This window comes from Miniopterus natalensis, chromosome 8, assembly GCF_054644295.1.
Source record: "Miniopterus natalensis isolate mMinNat1 chromosome 8, mMinNat1.hap1, whole genome shotgun sequence".
Lineage (NCBI taxonomy): Eukaryota > Metazoa > Chordata > Mammalia > Chiroptera > Miniopteridae > Miniopterus > Miniopterus natalensis.
In genome coordinates, this window is record NC_142088.1 from 75931916 (window position 1) to 75945432 (window position 13517).

The window sequence follows — 13517 nt, forward strand, 5'->3', positions numbered from 1 at the left end:
CAGGTTCCCCGCCCTGTTCAGGGCGAGTTTGGGAGGCAACCAATGGATGTGCCTCTCACATCGATGTTTGTCTCTCTCTCTCTCTTTCTCCCCCCTCCTTCCCTTCCACTCTCTCTAGAAATTGATGGAGAAGATGTTCTCAGGTGAGGATTAAAAAAAGAAGCAGTCCTTTCCTTGGGGATGCCAGTGGCCTAAAGTCTCATGGGCCATTCAGACTCTTTGTTCCAGGTCCAGTGCTTTACCCTTAGTTTAAAAGAAATGTTAGCTTACATGGTGGAATTGCCATGAACATTGGCTTGTGGAAGGAGCCACAGTTCCGGAATTCTTTATTTTTATCTAAGTTCTGACTTTGAGAAAAATTGGAGGGAGGTTTTTAACCTTTTTGTCCTTGCCCTAACATGCTTGAAGACTTTTTAAGCTATTTGCCGTTTCTGGTGAGGTGAGGCTAGTGACAGGGAGACTTCAGACTTTCAGGGGCTAGCAAAGCCAACTTAGACGTGGCTCAGTACAAAGGGGTGTGTGTGAAGTTTGTCTTGGACTTGTGTGTCTTGGGCGTCTGGAACTGTCACACACAGCCCTGCATGGCCAGCGGTTTGATTCACCTTCACAGATACCACGGCTTTGGGGACTTCCTATTTCTGTGGAAAATGTAAACATCACGGCTGTGATCTAATGTTCTAATAATAGGCACATTTTCCCTGGCACAGAGGTATGCAGTCATATCGGGGCATTCTGACTCCTAGTGTCAGGAGTCAGTGGACCTCTTGTTGGTGTTAACCTTGAAAGCTCAGAAATATACACTTGAGGCGCTTTATGCCTGAGGTGGTGTCGGAGATTGCACGGGGGGGGGGCATGTATTTGTCTTTTGGAAGGAGTTCAAAGAAGGACAGTGTTGTGAAGCATAGGCAGATTTTCTCCATTTTGAGATAATTATTAGGGTAATAGAAGAGAATCTAATACTAAAAATCTTTCAGTATTTTTATTTTTAGATTTAAAATCATTTGAACCAGTAGCTTCTAACTGGTAATGCAAGGCTGTTTTCAAGAGTTTTCTTCAAAGGGCCCGTAAGTTCGTGTTGATATTGTCAATTCAATTTTTAAATCTTTAACAATTTAAGTTAGAGTTTTATTAAGATAAAATCCACTTGAAGTGTACAGTTCACTGATTTTTAGTGTATCACACAGATGTACACATTTCCGCTCGCTCCGCCCAAACCCCTGCATGGAGCAGTCACCCCTCATCACGGCTCCCCCCGCCGCAGTCCCTCGCACCACTTTCCGGTTTCACAGATTTGCCTGTTCTGGACGTTTCATATGAATGGGATCATACAATATGTGACTTATGTCTGGCTTCTTTCACTTCTGCTTACCATAGTTCGTCAAGGTTCATCCATGTTGTAGCATGAATCAGTCCTTTGTTCCTTTTTATGACTGAATACTTTTTATTATTCTGGATATGCCATGTTTTGTTTATCCATTCATCAGCTGATGGACATTGATGCTTTTTGGCCATATGATAATGTTGCCATGTGCACGTGTGTACCAGCCTCTGTTTACACATGTCTAAGCGCTCTCGGGTATGTCTAGGCGCGACACTGGCGGGGTCACTTGGTAACTGTGTAGCTTTCCGGGGCTGCGAAGCTTTCCCGCAGCAGCCGCGCCTTCGTTTTCGCACTGCAGTGAATGGGGCTCCCGTTTCTCCGCGCTCCCGCCAGCGCGGCTATTGTCGTCTTTCTGATTGTAGCATCCTCGTGGTCGTGAAATGTATCTCACGGTGGCTTTGATTTGCATTTCCCTAGTGATTAATGATGTTGAGCACCTTTTCATGTGCTTCTTGGCCATTTGGGAATCTTATTTGGAGAAATGTCTAGCCGGGTATTTGCCTGTTTCTGATTGCGTTGTCTTTTCATTGTTTGAGTTTTAAGAGTTCTGCATAGAGTCTGGATACAAGTCCCTTTTTAGATATATGATTTACAAATATTTTCTCCCATCTCTTGGTTGTCTTTTCACTTCCTTGATGGCATCCTTTAAAGCATGAAAGTTTTAAATTTTGATGAAGTCCAATTTATTTTTTCTTTTGTTGCTTATGCTTTTGGTGTCATATCTAAGAATGCATTGGTTGTAAAGATTTACACCTATGTTTTCTAAGAGTTTATAGTTTTAACTTTTACATCAGCTCTTTGATCCATTTTGAGTTAAGTTTTGTATGTTATGTGAAGTAGGGGGTCCAGATTAATTATTTTGTATGTGGATATCCACTTATACCAGCTCCAGTTCAATTTTAATAGTACATTGCTATCATTAATTTACTTTTTCTGAATACTTTGAATTCTAGCATCATTTAGACACTTATTCAATGTGTAATACAATATAAAGAAAATAGTTTTGAAATATTAATATCATTATTACTAAGTATTGGAAGCACTGAGGGAACTTTCTTTATCATTTCTTTGACACTTTTGTCCTAAGTCTCTTAGTGGGATGCATTCTTTTAAAACATTGTGTTCTAAAGGCCCTTGAATTCTTTCTCTCTGTGGCTGCATTACCCATTTAATATTCATTTAGGTTCATTTAGTTTCAGTTTTTCTGTTTAACAGCTTTAAAATTTGTTGGCACACACATACACATATACATCTTATATTTTATTCTCCCTACTTTCCTTGTGCAAAAGATATTCTCGATATCTTTATATATCAATACAAAGTTGTCTTCCCCGTTTTTATAGCTGCATAGTATTCCATGATGTGGGTCCTATTGCTGGGCATTTGGGTGGCTTTTAACCTTTGCTGTTGCACACAGTGCCAAGTGTGTGTTCTTGTGTGTAGATTGGTTCCTAGAAGCAGGATGGTGGGGTAGAGGGTAAGTGCTTCTCTGCTTGTGTTAGGTGCTGCCGTGTTCACGTTCATCAGGACCGGACTGTCCCCCTTCCACTGGCAGTGCTTCAGAGTGCCTTTTCCCAGAGCCTGTTGCTGGTAGGGGAACAATGGCCTCTCAGTGTAGTTACACTTTTTGTTTTCTTTACTAGTGAGGATGAACATCTTTTCGTAGGTTTAGCATCACATGTATTTATTTTTCTGTGAATTGTTGGTTGCCTCATTTTCCATTGGATTGTTGATCTTTCCTCCTCCTCTCTTTTTGTGGGGACTGTTTGTATATAGCTCCTTGTGATATGGTTTCAAACACATTTTCCTTGTTTGTCATTTGTCTTTGTTTATAGTGTGTTACGCCAAACAGACTTTTGGGGTTTTTTTTGCATAGTTTAATTTATCAATTTTTTTTTTTACCTGGCTTCTGGAATTTGAGTCATAGTTATTAAAAAGGCCTCCTCTACTTAAAGGTAATAAAGGGATTTCACCATGTTTTCTTCTAGTACTCGAGGATTTTATTTTATTTTTTACATTTAACCTTTGACACATTTGGAGTTTATCATGTTGTATAGCTATTTAAAGTTCTTGGTACCTCTTGTCAGGTTACTTTTCAGATGAGTTTTATACTTGGTTATGAATAGGAGCTCCTGCTTCTCACCTTTGCCAGTGTTTGTATTACAACTTTATACTGACAATAATACTGCCTGGTGTTCTGCTCTGTGCTCAGTTCTTTCATCTATAAAATGGGAACATCTGCTCTTGTTTAAAAACAATAAAAAACGGTAGAACTGAGCAATATAGAGCAGACGTGTATAAAGGAGATTATTTTTATTTATAGTGCCTTACACATAGTGTGATCAGTATAGGCCCTCAGTAATCCTCAGTTGCTTATTTGCTCATATATTGACATTTATTTTTTGGCAGATTTTATTTCCCTTAAAACTTTGTTAATTATTGACGATGTTTATTCGCGCAGTTTGTAGAAGACTATGAGCCTACCAAAGCCGACAGCTACAGAAAGAAGGTGGTTCTGGATGGAGAAGAGGCGCAGATCGATATTCTGGACACGGCGGGGCAGGAGGACTACGCAGCCATCCGTGACAACTACTTCAGGAGCGGCGAGGGCTTCCTCCTGGTCTTCTCCATCACAGAGCACGAGTCGTTCACGGCCACGGCCGAGTTCAGGTGAGTCTGAGATGGCCTCCGGCCTCCAGGAGGCTTTCGGCCTTCCTTTCAGGTCGCGGACTTAGAAGGGATAGTATAGTAGGGGGTTGAGCTTGTAATTAGAAGAATCTATCTAAAGAATTTTCTGGGACTCTGAATGTTGGCACATTATAGTTCACTATTTGTTACAATCTCTTTGGACTTCCCTGTTTTATAATAATTTCTAAATATCAGTTATCTTCAGAATCTGTTTGTCCCCCCTCAGAGGGACAAACCATTCCATACCATCAAGAACCTGCCATTTGTTCATATAAATCCTTTTTGTTCGTAAAAATCCTGAGAGGCAGTGCTTGCTAAGAGTTAATATAACCTTTTTATAATTTTGCTAGAAAAGTAACAAGTCTGATTTGTGTTGAGGCTTATGAAACATGGTCCCCAGAGCGAAGGGGTCAGAGTCACCACTTGCTGCTGCTGGAAGGACTTAGCACAGTTGAGTAGAAGGAGCTGGCTTTAGAATCGGGCAGACCTGGGCTTGAGTCCCTGCCACTCACCAGTTTTGCGCCCCTGGCCAAGTTTACTTTGCTTTGGAGATTCTGTTTCTTTATCCAAAGATAGACTTGTTAGTTGATGAAATGAAATGATGCTTTAGACAGTAAGTCCCATAAGCGTAGGAACCGTGGCCACCCTTTATTGTTGTATCTCCAGCCCTTTTCTCAGTGTGGTCACGTGGTCCTTCCAGACAGGGTGGAATATTCGCTGCTGTAATTCATTTGGAAATGTGGTGAAGATACCTTAAGTTTATTTTGTTATAAGGAAATAGTGAGCCATTAGGCATGATTTTTGCAGGAAGCCCAGTGGAGGGTACCTTTATCCCATACCTTCCCATTTTTCTTACACAATTGTTGTTTTTCATCTGTCCTCCCTATAAACATCTGTCTCAATGGCTCTTTCCTTTAAGAACCAGATCTAGAGTCTTGACAGGGAACTAAAAAAGAAAAACAAGCACAGTAATTTTTTTATATTCTTTAGCAAGTTTGGTGAGAAATTAAGGTGCAAATGAAGACTCTGCATATCCCACGAGGATTCGGAAGGCAGCATCAGGGAGCCGGGGCCTTAGGGGCAGCTGAGAGAGGGGAGAGTGACGGGGAGGCCTGGTGGCTGCACGGCCTCACGGGCCGAGTCTCAGCCTTCTGCAGCTATAGTGCGTGTGCGGCGTTGGTCAGTCAAATGGCCGGGGCTCCTTATGAGAAGTCCTGTTACTTCTTAGACTTCTCCGACATTCCCTGAGGCTTCTGCATGTGGACATAGCCCGTGGGTGCATAACTGTTTGCAGCTGCAGAACCCTGCTTTTCTGCCTCCTTGTGGTAACACAGGATAGAGGCACACACTGCCTTATTTTCTTCCCTTTCGGAGCCTTTTGATTTTCTATTGCTTGATGAGTCACCACGAAAGGAAATGGGCAGTGGGCGTTATCTGCAGAGAATAGACGGTGCCGCCCTCCCCACTCTTGTCCTGTCTCTCCTAATCCCCCCCATCCCCACCCCACACTCACGCACACTCATAATATTCATTTTTTCTCAGTTGGAGGAGTCTCTTCTTATCTTGGGAGAAGGGTTTTGGTGGTTATTTTGAGATGAGGGATCCTTCAAAGAAAAAGAACAGATGACCCCCAAAATAAAAAGGAAGGAGAGGTAGTTTTCCTGACTTGAACTCTGACATTTAGATACAAGTCTCAGGGCTGTCCCACATTCTTTATGTCATTGGACTCAGGAGCTTATCTGAACCCTTGTGGTTATACTCAGTCCCTTTACTTTATGCCTGTTGGCAGTTTTAAACCATAGCATTTCTGTATTTATCTTCTACCTTGTAGACCCCAACATAAAACAGAATGTTAATCTCTCTTGAAATATTCCCTGGACATATTCTATAAAATAGAGAAATAGGTTTTGCTGCAAGAGACCAGTACATGGTACTCCCATTTTTGGATCAATATGTTTATTAATGAGGTAATTTTATTTGCTTGTGCAAGACTAATGAGCCTGAAAACTACCCCTTTTTATTTTTCATAGTTTATATTGATCACATAGCTTCTAAATGTAGCACGCTCCTTGACCCTGTTGAAATGTAGGGGATAGCAGTTTTCAAGCATCTAACTTACTTTCCTTTTTTTTCATTTTTCCTAAAATATTTGATATTTGGCACTTCAGTTGACTGTATGGAAAAAAATTTAAATATTTTTAGTATGAAATGTTACCTATATCATACACAAAATGCAAATTGCTGTGAAATGCATTTTTGATGGGGCCTCTTGGGATGCACTGGAATGTAGAAGTGGATGTGTTCCCCTAGATCAGCACAGTACAGGCAGAATATTTAATTTTTTAAATATGTGGTTTTGATGAATAACTTTAGATAGTTGATTATTTTCAGTGGAGGTAAATTTAATGTCGTTAGGTAACAATTCTTTTAGAGAAGATGTTTTTGAAGTACTTTTTCATAGGTCTTGGAGTATTTTCTTTTTTTTTCACTTTGTGTGGAAAAATAATGCACATTAAATACAATTTCTGCCTAACAAACTGTCTCCGTTCTGTGGCTGTAACCTTCACTGTGTCTAAATGGAACTGGGGGTGGGGTGGGGAAGGAGGTGCACACGCTCAGATGCGACACACGGGGGTTTCACAGAGCCATGCTCACTGCACTGCTAGGGGCGCCCTCCGATGCTCCTTTTCTGTTCTTTTTCACTGAGGGGAAAAATTACTGCTTGTGACCCACTAAACTGATTTCATGATCTACTAATTGACTGCTATGTTCCATATGGAAAACACTGAATTTCATAGCTTTTATTCTCACAAAGAAATCATACGACCTGTGCCAGGGGAATTATTAAGCATTTATGTATGAAGATACTTCTTTCAGCTTGATTTTATCCTAGAGGTCTCTGTATATTTTTTTCCTTTTTTACCTGAGCATACGTTGGGGACCCTTTTGAAATGCAGAGTCCTGGGCTCCCGTGTGGACATTTACTTGTGCAGGGAACCGTGGGCCTGGCACTCTGCATCTGTAGCAGGCACTCCAGGCGTCTGAGAGCCAGACTGAACACCCTCATCTGGTTTGTGGCAGGCTCTAGGGAATGCGTCCTTGGCACATGCCGCAAGTACGCAGTTTCTTCTGCCTTTGGAAAGCATTTCATTTTAGACGCTTCCTTTTTGATGTAACGCCTTAGGGAACAGATCCTCCGTGTTAAGGCTGAAGAAGATAAAATTCCATTGCTTGTGGTGGGAAACAAGTCGGACCTGGAGGAGCGGAGGCAGGTGCCGGTGGAGGAGGCGCGGAGCAAGGCGGAGGAGTGGGGCGTGCAGTACGTGGAGACCTCGGCCAAGACCCGGGCCAACGTGGACAAGGTGGGCGCACTCTGCCAGTTTCTCGGAAACAGACTTGAGAAACAGCAGAACCCAGATGTCTCATCTGTTTGGCTTTAAGGGAACCATGTATGGAAACGGGATTTTTCCAGATGTCTCTGTCGTTATAATGAGAAGCACTTGGGAGGGTTTGACCCTGGGTTTAAAACAGCTCCGAGTACTTTCACTGCCTTGAGCCATGTTAGAGTGTGCTTGGTGTCGCTCAGCACTTGGAAATATGTGTGGTGAGGCCATTGGTTTGTGAACACTGTGCTGGGAGGGTGAACATAAGTACCACAGGTCCTCAAATAACGTCATTTCACTCAACGTTTCATTCAACGTTGTTTGGTTTGAGAGGCCGTAGGAACTTAGCTCTTGTTTGTATCAGTTAGCCTGCGGTAACATTGGCTTCTTCAGTTTGCTTTGAATTGTAGAACCTGACCAGGGCCTTCAGCGAGGACTTTCTGGAGCTTCCCCAGGCGCTCATCGCAGGGCTTGCTGCCCTTCAGGCTCAGGGCTGGCTGGGGTGGTTCAGGGGTTCCCCAGAGAAATCCAGTGTGTCGGGATTTTGCTCTGTTGAGTTACTGGTTAGGTTTATTCTTTCACCTTGTCGCCCACAGGTGAGCCAAGGGGTTCTGTCTTTATAACTGAGCCTCTCAAAAGTATTTGCCCTCGGGAGTCAGCTCTCCAGGAATTCTTTTCTCTTCCTACCAAGCTCCAGCTTACTTTCTCTTTCAATCTCTGCCGCTAATGAAAAGATGATCTTGATAATGATGGGCAGAGTGACAGTGTGAAAATCCACCTGCCAGTGCTTGCTGTTGTTAGGCCTTTAAAAAACGCGTAGGTTCAGAGTGGTGGTTCCAGACCTGAAGTAGACAGCCTGAAGGGTGAGGCTCCCCCTGTGCCCCCGCTGCATTCGTCAGCTCTACTCTGGCTCATGCTCTTTTAAAGTATAAACCGGGTTCACTCTGGCGGCCAAGCAGTGCATGTGTTTGCTCTGTGATACCTTATGTGGCATCAGCATCTGAACCCCCTTTTCGCTTCCTACGTTTCTCTTTCTTATGGAGGTAAAATTCTCCTTTGCTTTCTGCCTGAAGAGGGAGAGATCAGTGACCAAGCTTCACTTCGGCTGGAAGGCCTGGAGGAAGGTCGGGCTTAGAGCGAGCTGGCAGTCGGAGGCAGTTCACTGTGGAGGCACTTTGGCAGCACCTACAGCTACGGCTCTTCAGTGTGGTCTGAAGTAGGCTCACGGTTCAGCCACTTTTTTCTTTTTATTATTGTCCCAATCTTATGTTGATTCATGTACTATTCCAAATCTCTTTTTTTCTATAAAACTGTTTCCTGGCTCTAGAAAACAAAACACACAGGAAATCAGACATAAACCTTATTTCTAAAAAATCAGACGCCTTCTCAGCACAGAACTGCTGATGTGCATTCTTTGGGTGGGATGGGGGGGCAGGGGCTGTTGCTCAGGGCTCGTCATCTCCCCTTCCTCCCTTGGACCAGCTTGACCTGCCAGACAAGAAGGAGCAGGAGCGTCTGACTGGCAGCATTGTATTCATCGGTAAACAATTTACAGGAAAGGGGGTTGTGATAAGATCAGCCGATGAACAGTTTTGTCATCATTTTAAGTTGGACACACTCCATTCCCCTCCTCCACCTTTTGTTAGAAAAGAAAGGAAAACCTGTAATGTTTGAAGCTCTTCGCTGTTGCTGTATGGGTGGGGTGCTTTCCTGCTAGGCTGGAGAAAAGGGGTGCTGGCGCCAGCCTGCTCCAGTTTGGGGGAGCCCTTTTCTGTGCCCGAGCCGGCAGTAAAGGCTCATGCGGCCCCACACACAGAATGCAGAGGAGGTCTGCCTGCGGAGGTAAAAGCAGCTTGTGATTTTATGTGCACGGCCAAAGATAGAAGCCTACACGCTGTCCCCCACACTGTCTCTGTCATTCTCAGGAGAAATCGCAACTGTTTCTTTTTGGGGGCATATTTTGTCTTCTTGGGCATAGTCAGTACTTTGGCACAATTGCTGGTAGCAGAGGGCAAAACCCAAACTATTGTGACAAATGGTAATCCATATCTCAATAACACACTGGCATTCAAAGAACAAGTCAGTTCTTGATAAAGTTCCTTTCCGCTGACATTGAAAGGAACAGAGGAGGGGTTGTTCCTCAGAACTGGGGTGGGATATGCAGGGGGAGGGGTAGCCTGCCTGGACGTCTCTCACTCCCTTTCCCAGTTTCATAGCGCAGGAGCCTTCATTTGTTCATGACTCACACCACCCCCACCCCGCCCCCCAGCCACGTTCCCGAGTCTGCTGTTGAATTCTGCCGGGGACACTGTCATGCATGATGTTCCTGCCTGTATGTGGTCCTTATGCTATTGGTGGGGAGCTCTCCTCATCTCCACCTGTTGCTGGTGGGCGTGGGGTCCTTGTGATATCCCAAGTAAAAGAATTTTCTGAGACTCGCTCGGGAGGATGAAATATTGTAGAAAGCTTTATTTTTTTGGAATTAAACCCCTGAGTTTCCAAGGCCCCATTTTCCTTCGTCCTGCCATAGAAGTGTAGCCATGGTTTCGGCAGAGCTAGGATCAAAGCTGTTGCCCAGAATTTTTGCTCCATGTTGGGGCACAGTCTGATCCAGCATCCAGCCAGCTTAGTTTGTGTTCCCCTCTGCAGTCCCACCAGCCCATTGCATGTGGGGTTTGCAGGGCCACATGGCTGTGGAGGGAACATGGGCAGGAGAAAAGCCCAAGGAACCAGGGAGCCAAAAGCACCAAGAGCCAAGAGCGCCACACAAGAGAGAGCTCCCTTGTCTTGGGATTATGTATTCCCAAATTTTTGTGAGTTTGCAGTGGCCCCACCTTCTCTAGCCAATAATCTCTGTTCCCAGGTTTGACTGACAGGCAAATACCTTCCCTGTGTCACCCCAACTTCACTGAGCATGCGTCTGTCTTCCCTTTGTTGGACCCCTTCCCTCAGTGATTAGCAGGGAATGGGCCAGTGGTTCCCTGGGGAGTGCAAAGTTGCAGCTTCCTTGTCAAGCTGCCTTGATGACATGCCTGTGACGCCTGCCCTTCCCTTTGCTTCTTTCCTGTTGTTAATAACTAGCTAATTACAACGGTGTCACTTATAAGGATTAAATGTCATTTTCCTTTTCTGGTGGTTGGCAGTGCTAGGAAGTCTGATTACTGTTGTCACTCTCAGTGTCTCTAACGTCACAACCTTAGTAGGTCTTTTCTGCGCTCTTACCCTTTGTCATACTTACCAGAGGAAAAGTCTTTACCATCCTGAAGTAAGCTGTTGAGTGGGGGTAACAGTGTGACGCTTCTGTCCTCAGGTCGAACAGTTGTATGAAATGAGCTGAGATTTTCTCTGATGAATTAGAATATGTTTCAGTGTTAATTATTCTGATTTGCTCTAGACATTTGTTTCTGATGGCATGTGGTTTATAAGAACTAGTGTGCCTTTATGCTTAGTCTAATTGCTTCCTAAAATCATTAAATGGCATTTTCCTCCCTGTTCTTTTCACGCCTCCCTCCTCCCCCCAGGTGTTCTTTGACCTAATGAGAGAAATCAGAGCAAAGAAGATGTCAGAAAACAAGGACAGGAACGGCAAGAAAAGCAGCAAGAACAAGAAAAGTTTTAAGGAGAGATGCTGCTTACTGTGAATGCCGCGACGGTGGATGAAGCCAGTTGCCACCAAGGACATGGGCGGGCCCTTGGAGGAGACTGTAGGCTGCCTCTTGGTGTGCTCCCTGCTCACCCCAGCCTCATTCACGCAGACTTCTGCAAATGGGGGAAAATACTGGTGAATCAGTGGCTGGAATAAGAAATAAGCCCTTGACCTTGCAGTGGACCGGCCACTCTGTCAGGAGGTTTTGGAGTTCCCTTCTTCCTTCATTTCTCCCCCCTCCCTTCCAGAAGTTTAACCACATCTGAGGTAGGAAATAGTCCAATGGTAGGAAATAGTCCAATGGTAATTCAAGTGAAAGAGGACTGTCATAGCATCTTATTTTCCCCCCAATTTCACATTAGTGCCTTTGTTTTGAAATAAAAATGTCTTTGTTTTATTAGGTTTTGGGAGAAGGGTGGGCCCACGTAAGACTCCCTCAACCCTTGTCAACTTAACAGTAGTACTCAGAAAAATCCATTAAACTCTAATGAGGCTGAAAAACTCAGATTTGGGGGGTACATTTCTTGGCAATACCCAGTGGATTTGAAGCATAGCTAAAAAATAAATTTGAGTTGGGCCAAAGAGGTCAATACCAGGCCCATAAATCCTTCTCACATGAGAAATGGAAGTTGCAGTCTTCGCATGTAAGTATTGGCCAGCGATCGTCTGCCCGTGTTGGCCGTTTTCCTCCCGTGGCATCCTGGGCTTGGGGTAGGAGCTTCTTTTCAAAGGGCTGAGTGAAGACTCAAGAGTGGTAGACTTTATAAATGATACACTTTTCTCATCAGATTAAAAACAATTCTTCAGCTAAACCCTCTCCTGATTGCCAGCCCTGTGGTTAGGCCCGCGTCCCCCGGTCGTCAGCACGCTGTCCTCCCCATAGCCGCTCTCTGAGAGGACAGGAGAACCTCTCCTGCAAGTGTGCGTGAGTTCTGAAGAATGCGACGAGTTAAAATTGCATTGTAAGCTCCTGCGGCCAGAGCCTGCGCCAGATCCTGCTGCCTCTCCCAGAGTTGCTGAGTAATTCTGAATTTGAAGTTGGAAGGCGTTGGGAAGGATAAGCCATTGCTCCTTTACCTCTGAGAACTGGCTGCTGTATCTAATAGCATTTTTTTTTTCTGAGACAGCCATATACCTAGGAAAATATTTTTATTGGTGAGACGTTCTTAATCTTTCTTGAATCTATTCTAAATTCAGCAAGCAGAAAATTTTCCAGCAGGGAAGGAGTACTGTGATAAAAGCCTAGTATTCACATTTTCCCCCATTTTTCAGAAGGGACATTTCACACATAGGTGCCAAAAGTGAATTGGGGTGGGGAGAGCAGGAACCTTTGAACTCATGGTTACTATAGAAATTGTGGAAATTATGATCTGACTGGAAAACAATCTTGTATAACCTCTAAAGAATCATGAATTTTTGAATAAAAAAAGCAGACAAATACTTTTTTGGGACTTCGGCCTTCTTATTTTACCCTTTTGTTGTATATGTGACATGCAGGTATTAAAGAAATTGATGGTAAGTCATTCATTATTCTGTGATGTTCAGCAGCATCAGACAAACTCTAGTAAGCTTTGAACTAGACTGTGGGAAATAAAATTGTAAGTACAAACATTGATTTTACTTATTTAAAAAATTTTTTAAAATTTTTGTTCAAAATATTACAGATGTCCCCTTTTCACCCCAGTGACCCATTCCACCCCACCGCACGCCCCTCCCCAGTCCCTCTCCCCAGCACCGTCCATGTCCTTGGGTTGTGCATATGTGCATATAAATTCTTTGGTTACTCTCTCCCCACCTACCCACCTGCCCTCCTCCCTCCCTCTGACATTCGTCAGTCTGATCCATGCTTCCATGTCATTGAATCATTTCTGTTCATCAGTTTATTGAGTTTTTTAGATTCCACATATAAGCGAGATCATATGATGACAAACAGTGATTTTAACTTAGTTCCTTTGGGAGAGATGACTATTCTCCTTAAAATTTAAAAAGTTGCAGACAATCACACTCTTGAAACAACCTAGTTCTTTCCATCCTAGTGCCGCCTGTTTGATCATTTCCTGTCACGAGTAGGTAGATTTGAATATGTACAAATAAATTAAAGATGATAGGTATTGTTTCATGCTGTGGAAATTATTCCATAATTGGCATATGCTATTAGTATATGTCTAAAATTATATTTACCTGAATGACCATAAGAAGTGGATCTTCCTAACAAAATAATTTATACATGAGATTCTTTCTCATAGAAAAAGGAGACAGTGCTGTTTGTGAATTTAAAGCATAGCTACTCACTAAATGATTAGCTATTGTGTCCATAGCCCAGTGGTATTTTTCTGACGTACTTGTCCTAGAAATAGGTGAGCACCCGCGTGGTGTCAGGCTCTGCTCCAGGTGCTGGGATGTGGTGCTCACGGAGACA

The 13517-nt window shown here is 43.6% G+C and overlaps 1 protein-coding gene across 1 annotated transcript in view; it reads left to right on the forward strand.

Moving 5' to 3' along the window:
* RALB (RAS like proto-oncogene B) overlaps nucleotides 1-12549 on the forward strand; it is a 38979-nt gene extending 26430 nt beyond the window's left edge. The window contains exons 3-5 of the mRNA XM_087819911.1: nucleotides 3843-4051; nucleotides 7254-7431; nucleotides 10974-12549. Coding sequence (XP_087676037.1) covers nucleotides 3843-4051; nucleotides 7254-7431; nucleotides 10974-11093 — 507 coding nt within the window. The 3' untranslated portion in view covers nucleotides 11094-12549. The remainder of the gene's footprint in view (nucleotides 1-3842; nucleotides 4052-7253; nucleotides 7432-10973) is intronic.
* Nucleotides 12550-13517: the final 968 nt, after the last annotated feature.